Source organism: Microtus oregoni, unplaced genomic scaffold (genome assembly GCF_018167655.1).
Source record: "Microtus oregoni isolate MIOR12 unplaced genomic scaffold, Mior012 000088F_ref0000325, whole genome shotgun sequence".
Classification (NCBI taxonomy): domain Eukaryota; kingdom Metazoa; phylum Chordata; class Mammalia; order Rodentia; family Cricetidae; genus Microtus; species Microtus oregoni.
Window position 1 is genome coordinate 5,120,978 of NW_024544555.1, and position 8,510 is coordinate 5,129,487.

The 8,510-nt window shown below is 39.2% G+C and overlaps 1 protein-coding gene across 1 annotated transcript; it reads left to right on the forward strand.

The window, feature by feature from the left end:
• Positions 1–342: 342 nt before the first annotated feature.
• On the forward strand, positions 343–2,578 carry LOC121442255 (pyruvate dehydrogenase E1 component subunit alpha, somatic form, mitochondrial-like). The gene has a single exon (XM_041643732.1). It carries the CDS (start codon positions 428–430, stop codon positions 1,598–1,600), a length of 1,173 nt encoding a protein of 390 aa, XP_041499666.1. The 5' UTR covers positions 343–427; the 3' UTR covers positions 1,601–2,578.
• Positions 2,579–8,510: the final 5,932 nt, after the last annotated feature.

Here is an 8,510-nt window from a genome sequence, read left to right on the forward strand (position 1 = left end):
AAGCTTTCCCTGATGAAAGTGTGACCACTTAATGAAAGATGACTTTTGGAATAGCAAGACTGTCTTAGTACTCTTTTCATATAAATATAAGCATTCACCTGGTGTTAAGAAGTGAATGAGTAATTTCTATAACCATGACTAAGCTACTTTCATTATTGGTCTGAAGAGAGCTTTGCAGTTGTTAGTCAAGCTGCCAGGCTAACATATTGACTTTTAAATTATTTCACCCATTCAGTCAAGAAAATGGTGGTATGTGTGTATTTTTTTCCTTCCCTGAATACAATGAAGAATAAAAGATAGCCAACTTGGGTCACTGCGTTTAGGGCGTGGTCTCGGCTCAGGGCGCCTCAAGGAGACTTGGGGACGCCCGAACCACTCCTTTTGAGTGCCCGGGTGCAGCTGCCAGCGCGTGAGTCTGCTGCGCTCCATGAGGAAGATGCTCGCCGCTGTGTCCCGCGTGTTGGCAGGCGCTGCGCAGAAGCCGGCAAGCAGAGTGCTAGTAGCTTCCCGTAATTTTGCAAATGATGCTACATTTGAGATTAAGAAATGTGACCTTCATCGGCTAGAAGAGGGCCCTCCAGTCACCACAGTGCTCACCAGAGAGGATGGGCTCAAGTACTACAGGATGATGCAGACTGTGCGGCGAATGGAGCTAAAGGCAGATCAGCTATATAAACAGAAAATTATCCGTGGTTTCTGTCACTTGTGTGATGGTCAGGAAGCCTGCTGTGTGGGCCTAGAGGCTGGCATAAACCCCACGGACCATCTCATCACAGCCTATCGAGCTCATGGCTTCACCTTCACTCGGGGCCTGCCTGTCCGAGCAATTCTTGCAGAGCTAACAGGACGAAGAGGAGGTTGTGCTAAAGGGAAAGGCGGATCGATGCACATGTACGCCAAGAACTTCTATGGGGGCAATGGCATCGTTGGAGCTCAGGTGCCCCTAGGAGCAGGGATTGCTCTGGCCTGCAAATACAATGGAAAAGATGAGGTCTGTTTGACATTATATGGCGATGGCGCTGCTAATCAGGGTCAAATATTTGAAGCTTACAATATGGCAGCATTGTGGAAACTACCTTGTATTTTCATCTGTGAGAATAACCGCTATGGCATGGGGACATCTGTCGAGAGAGCAGCGGCCAGCACAGATTACTACAAAAGAGGAGATTTTATTCCTGGACTGAGGGTAGATGGAATGGATATCTTGTGTGTCCGAGAGGCAACGAAGTTTGCAGCTGCATATTGTAGGTCTGGTAAGGGGCCCATCCTGATGGAGCTACAGACTTACCGTTACCATGGACATAGTATGAGTGACCCTGGAGTCAGTTACAGCACTCGAGAAGAAATCCAGGAAGTAAGAAGTAAGAGCGACCCTATTATGCTTCTCAAGGATAGAATGGTGAACAGCAATCTTGCAAGTGTTGAAGAATTAAAGGAGATTGATGTGGAAGTGAGGAAAGAAATCGAAGATGCTGCCCAGTTTGCTACAGCTGATCCAGAGCCACCCTTGGAGGAACTAGGCTATCACATCTACAGTAGTGATCCTCCCTTTGAAGTGCGTGGTGCCAACCAATGGATCAAGTTTAAGTCAGTCAGTTAATGGGAAACTGAAATGAATGAGGGTTCATCATCCACTGTAAGAACTCTTTGTGCTTTCAACTTTAAGGACAGGAAATACCCAAAGTCTTGAAGACATGTAAATTAAGGAAGAGTAAGTTGCATGCAGTTTCTATGTTGTATGCAGTGTATCCATGTGAATAAGAGTGTAATGAATTTGTATAGGATTTGAAATGGATAATGGAGTGTTTATACCTTTTCCTCATCATATCCTACCACAGATATGTCGAGGTGGCATGCTGGAATTAGTACACTGCACAGGTAGAAGAGTAGCAGCCACCCTGCATTGTGGAGGCTGTCATCTGTTAGCACTGACCATGTCTCTGTGATCAAAGGCTATTATATAATCAGGCATTTCAAAGATAAAATAATTTAATTTTCATTTAACAAACATGAACTTGTACTCCCATTGCAAGGCACACTGTTTTTTACCTTTCACATTTAAGAATTATGCTTTATCTTTCCAGCAGTTACTATAAGGTATGCTGACTTTTTAAATTAAGTACAGTCCTAAGAATTCAATATACTAGATCATGTTTGATGTTACATACAATCCTGTTTATGAACAAGGATGGTCTAAAATTATACATGCTGGAATTTCTATGTAAACGCAGGATTTGTGTGTACACGAACAGAAGCTTTGACCATAAGCAGGTGTTAGGGTATTTGCTTATTCTTTCGAGCTTGGCTCAGTGTGAGGACTCCTGCATTTGTCTTCTGTGCTGGGAGACTGCATGCCAGAGCCTACAGAGGACACCACCGCTGCAAAATAGGAGTTTTCATAAGAAAAGCAAATTTGAAAACAGCCACCTCACAAATAGGGGAATCAAGCATTCAATCTACAGGATTACATTTGCCAGATAAATACTCTTTCAAAATATAATCTAACTTATTAAAGTGTTTTCTTTGTCTGAACCTGGTGCCATAGGAATGTTGGTGGCTCTGTGTAGAGGTGTGGGCATTTAAACAAGAGTGGAAGATAATTTAAGATCAGAGGAAGCTACCACCATTTTGTTTTTCTACTTCACTAAGACCTTCCAAGACTCAAACTATTTGGAAGCTCTTACCGTAATCTAAGGCACCTTAGGTCTTCCTTAGTAATGTCATTGAGAATATCAGAAAGTGTATAATCTTCTTCAACAATCTGAAACAATGATTCAGTTTATGAGATAAGCAGCTTTTCAACAACATCATAGGAATATTTGATTTAGAAATTTACCTTTTCTATTGTATTTGCATCCACTCCTTGTAGTTGCAACCAGTCTATAAGCTCTCTGTCTGTTCCCAGTTCATCAGGGGGTGCTGGATTCTCTGTACCACCTATAATGATTCCAATTTTGTTTTATTGTATAGTAATGTATAACCATAAACTACTTCGAAAGTAACAAAGTGGATGTAATGACATATCCAAACAGAATGTAAATGTGATGTGAAAAGGAAATAAACTTTTCTGACTCAAAAAAAAAATTAAATAAAAAAAAAAGATAGCCAACTTGGCTCATGAATACATAATGAACAGGGACTAGAAGAGCCAGGCCTGGTAGCACTTCCAAGAGTCAGTCAGCTATAGACTATCTATCATTAATGTTCTGCTCAGGAAGATGCCATTGCCTTGAGTTAGCAGTAACTCTACAGGTTCTTACTGTTGGGGAAGACTTGGTGTGCTGGTGATTTACAGGGCATGCATAAATAGTGTTCTCAGCAGGGGTCACAGAGATGGAGACACACACACACACACACACACACACACACAGAGAGAGAGAGAGAGAGAGAGAGAGAGAGAGAGCGAGCGAGCAGTTGCTCTGACTGCACTGTTGTTTCTTTTCTTCTTTATTTTCTAAAGTTCTTTAAATTTCTCCTCTTCACCACAGCAACATTTAAGAAACCTTTTCATTTATTGAATAATGCAGGGGAAGCCAACTTTACAGAACTATTCAAGCGTATTTGTCACTATTTTATGCAATATCATGTTCTCTCTGTCTCTCTCTGTGTGTGTACATGCTTGCATGTATTTGTACATGTTCCTGTGTGTGCAAGTATGTGATGGTGTACACTGCCACATGTGTACAGGTGGAGGACAAGGGTCAAATCTGGATGTCTTCCTTAATTCTCTCTGCCTTATTTTTTGAGGCAGGGTTCTCTTCTGAACTTGGTATCCACCAGTTGGCTAGACTGTCTTGGCAGAAAGATCCCCAAATCCCCCATCCTCTGCGTCATCAGAAATGGGCTTACATGGCTTTCATGTGAAATCTGAGCATCCAAATTCAGTTCCATGTGTTACACAGCCAGTACTTCAACCACATGTATTGCTCTTGACTATTTATTATAGCTAGCAATTTATTTTTTTTTGAGATTCCAGAATTGGCATGGTATTTTATTGTATTGTTCATATGGAACCTTGCATTCAAATGTCATTATTTAATAGGCAGTTAGAAAGATAATGGAAGAATGACAAAAATGTTAAATGAATCTGTGAAAGTGATACACCTGGCTTGGTGAGTGAGTGGTTAAAGAGGACAAAAGGTAGTCGATATAATTTTTGCTTGATTGTTTTTACGTACAGCAGTAAACTCACTAATTTCACCAAGAATTACTATTGTGCATCCATTCATTAAGAGCTATAAACTGAGAAGGCCTGTATCTAATAAACATTAAATAATTTAGTAAGAAGAGGTCTTCAATTTTTTACTATCGACTTCTTCCTTTTGCTTTCAAATTAATCAGTTTAATGAAAATACTTATAGCATAGAATAGTGCCCCATCTCCAACACAGACAAATACTCTGTGAATCTCAAATTATCCCATGTTCTCTAGGAAAAATGAAATCTGTAGCTAGCAGGCATATGTAGTGTGATAGATAATACATTTTGGTCAACTTGACTGCATTTGGAATCAACTAAAACCCAAGCCTCTGGGCTCTGTTGATATTGATCAGGTTATTCAAAGCAGAAAGACCCACCCTAAATCTGGTCCACACCTTCTGATGGTAGCCAACATAAAGAGACATGGAAGAAGAAAACTTTGTTCTTTGCCTGTTTGCCCTCACTCTTACTGGAAAGTTAATCTATCCTGGTGCTGAGGCATTGCTTCACTGACACTAGGAATTTCTGGGGTTTCCAATGAAGACAGAAGACCAGCAACACTCCAGGAATGCTCTAAAGTTTCAGTTCCTCATTAGGATTACTGAGACTGTCAGCCTCATGAACTGGACAACTAATAGATTTTTTCAGGGTCTCCAGTGTGAGACAGCCATTGTTTGACTCTTCAGAACATGTCCTGTAGGCTGATCTGATATATCCCATATATATCCGTCCTATTGGTTCTGCTCCTTTGGAAAGCCCTGACTAACCCACACAGCATTTCTTAAAGTGCTAATTGTGTTTTAATTAAAATGACTGTGCTCAGGAAATGGGAATGACTCATAAATAATGTAAAACCTTTAAAGAAGAAAGTGGTCATAACCTACAATCTAAATACTAAAAGTTATTGTAAATTACAGACAACAAAAGTAAAATTAAGCTAGGATACCATAAAACTAACATACCTCTGTACAATCAAGATTGAAAGTAGACATTAGATAATATGTGTTGAAAGGGAACTCTTGAAAAAAAATCTTTCTGGAAATATGAATTTGGGCAGCCATTATTGACAACAGTATGATGATTTCTTAAAAAAATCAAAAACAGCATTTCTATATTATATAATATTCCTATTCCTGGGTTTGTATCAAAAAAAGTGAGATCATCATGCAGAATAGGTATCTTCACTGTTGGAATGTTCAAATTGACCAGGATACGGAATCCATCACAGTGTGTGGATTGATTAATAAGGGGAATGCCCTATGAATTCACGGAGTGAAGGTCTTTACACTGAAGGTCTGTGGTTATTTACAGCAATGTAGACCAACTACCAAATGTGCTAAGTAAGATGAGTACTGTATACATTCATCTGCATGTGCATGCCGAACAAAGAAGACTCCTCACAGAGGCAGAGAATGCAGCCCTGGGCTTCAGGAGGGGTGATGGGGCTAGCGTGATAAAGGATGCAGTGGATGGAGCATATCAAGCTTTACTTAGGAAAGTCAGGTGAGTTATAGAGAGCCATCAAACAGTATGGAACTGTGGAGAAGAATATTATAAACTTAGAAACTGCTAAGAAAGAAATTCTAAATGTTCTTACCACAAAGAAAGCAAAGTATGGAAGGTACTAGATACATTAATTAGCTTTATTTAATCATTGCACTGCATATTAAAAATGTCAAAAAATGTCATGTCATATATTGTACATATAAATTTTTAAAAAATCAATTTAACCTTAATGTAACTGGAAGGGACACAAATCAGACTAGGAGGGAGTGTTTACAATTTTTAAAAAGTACTAATTTGGGATATATAAATAATTCTTGTAAGCCACAATTAACAATACAAGAACATAACAAAATGTCAAGATATTTAGATAGGCATTTCACCAAAGAAAATAAATGACAAACAAAATTTCACATGTTCAACACAGTAGTTATTAGGGAGATGCACATTGGAATGATGGTAACATGCCACTCTGTAGCTATGGGTTTAAAATTAGACTGAGTGTACCAAGTGAGAGGGAAGTGCCAAAACATTCACACACTCCTGGTGGACATGTAAAGTGGTAAAATCACTTTGGAAAACCAATTGCACAAGTTTCCTACGCCACCACACATACATCTAGCACAGACCTAGCTGTTACCTTCCTGACCACTTACAAAGAAAGCTGCAGGCATATGTGTGTCCAAAAACATGAATATGAATATTCAAAGATGTTTCAATATAATCTAAAATATGGAAATAGATGAAATATCCATCAATAGATAAATAAATAGATAAATAACCCATATCATATTTATATAAAGGAATTTTTGGGTAGTAAAAAGTGGTAAAGTATTGATGTATGCAATAATATAAATACATCTCAGAATAATTGCTCTAATCATACAGAAAAGAGACCCCTTTCCAAAAGAAGCTTGCAGTATGATTTCATTCACATAAAATTCTAGGCAGTGCTAACTAATCTATAATGTACAAAACAGGATTCCTGACACCTCTATTGAGGAGGATACTAAGCAAAGATGTTAGTTCAATCCCAGTTGAACTAACATCTTAAAATGGTGTTATTTTCCCAAGTTTGGATTTTGAATACACGTGAAAGGTACAATTTACTGATTTTAAGACTCTATGAATTATCTATGTTGTTAGTGACAAATCATGGTTACCTTCATGTTCTGAGAAGCAACCAAGTCCACGGTAATAGCCTATACTGTTTTGTTAGGACACCTCTGTGGTGTGGAAAGTACTTCTGTATATGTGTTGCTTTTATTGGTTATGAATAAAGAAGCTGCTTTCAATCAATGGCTTAATAGAATACAGCCAGGCTGGAAAAGATATATAGAGAGAGTAGACAGAGTCAGTGGGAAACCATGTAGCCACCACAGGAGATAGGCACCTTCGCTGGAGCCTGCTGAAACTTTGCTGGTATACCATGAGCCTCGTGGTAAAATATAAAATAATAGAAATGGGTCAATTTAAGATGTAAGAGCTAGCTAGCAGTACACTTAAGTGATTGGCCAAGCAGTTAATACAGTTAGTACAGTTTTGTGTAATTATTTCAGGTCTGAGCAGCTGAGAATGAATGAGCAGCCTCCTCCAATACATTTAAGCAAGGGGAACTAGGACTGTTTGGAGCAGGAGTTGATTTGCTTAGGGAGATGATTAGCAGAGGTGGAAAGATTTAGAAGTCTTTCCATCAAACTAAATGTGTCTGCCTCAGAGTCACAACTTGTGTCACTTCTACGCAGCCTTCTTACTTTCAAGTGAAGGTGGAGTATTGTAGAAGTAAAAGATGACTAAATGCTCTTACCCACTGTTAATATCTACCACAGACCATTTCCCTGATCATCATATATACAGTTTATTCTGCGCACCATCTTTATAGTCATCCTTCCTCACTCTGAGTTCTCATTCAATCATAGCATTAAGGTGGAAGCCTAGACTCTCTGAATATTATAATGTATCATCTCTCTCAGGGATAACATATAGTGACTATCTGATTCAGGCATGATAGTCCAAAGAACTATGGAGTAAAGCCCATTCTGAGTTTATACCCCAAGAAAATGAAATCAATGTGCAGAAGAGGTATGTTGACTGTGTCACTGTACAAAATGACCAGGAGATGGAACCAACCACAGTGTGTGTAAGCTGATGAATAAGGAAAATGCAGGGTACTCACTCAGAGTAACAGTCTTCAAAATGAAATTTCTGTGGCCATTTATAGCAGCATAGGCGAACCCTACTTTGTGGATGCACAGGTATACAGCCCTGACTATGATGGGGGAAAGTGAAGGGCCTATGTGAGTTACAGTGCGTATGATTCCTGAAGTCCACTGGCAGATATGCAGAAGACCATACACACTGGGAGTGAGGACTTCTTTGTTGGGTCCTAGACTATTCCCAGGAGGAGTGCTATTGCCTCTTAGCCCTTAGCTGTGTCCTTCCAGGGGTGCTTCCTTATCAGTAGGCATTTAGTCAGATCTGAAAGGCATTGAGGCACATGCTATTACTGAAGACTGTGTACACTATTTATCCACTTCCTGCATGTAGGTATTTGAATGAGCATGTCTGGTTTTAGGTTTTAAATACGCGAGGATTCTAAGTTCATTTTTCAGTACTGCTATCTTAACTATATGATAGAATTTCTATCTGCTTGAGTCTGGCAATTCTGCTTGCTTGTGGATTCTTCATTCTTTTTAAAGCAAAGTTTCCTAAGCTATTATAAAATGCTTAGAAAATGCTGATTTGCCACACTGGACCCTAAATTCTTGTTTGGAATCAATGACCCAAATCTCCCTGTGGAGGTTTGGC

Bases quoted from the DNA above. Each gene is read 5' to 3' on its own strand.
- LOC121442255 (XM_041643732.1), top strand. From the start codon at position 428: ATGAGGAAGATGCTCGCCGCTGTGTCCCGCGTGTTGGCAGGCGCTGCG.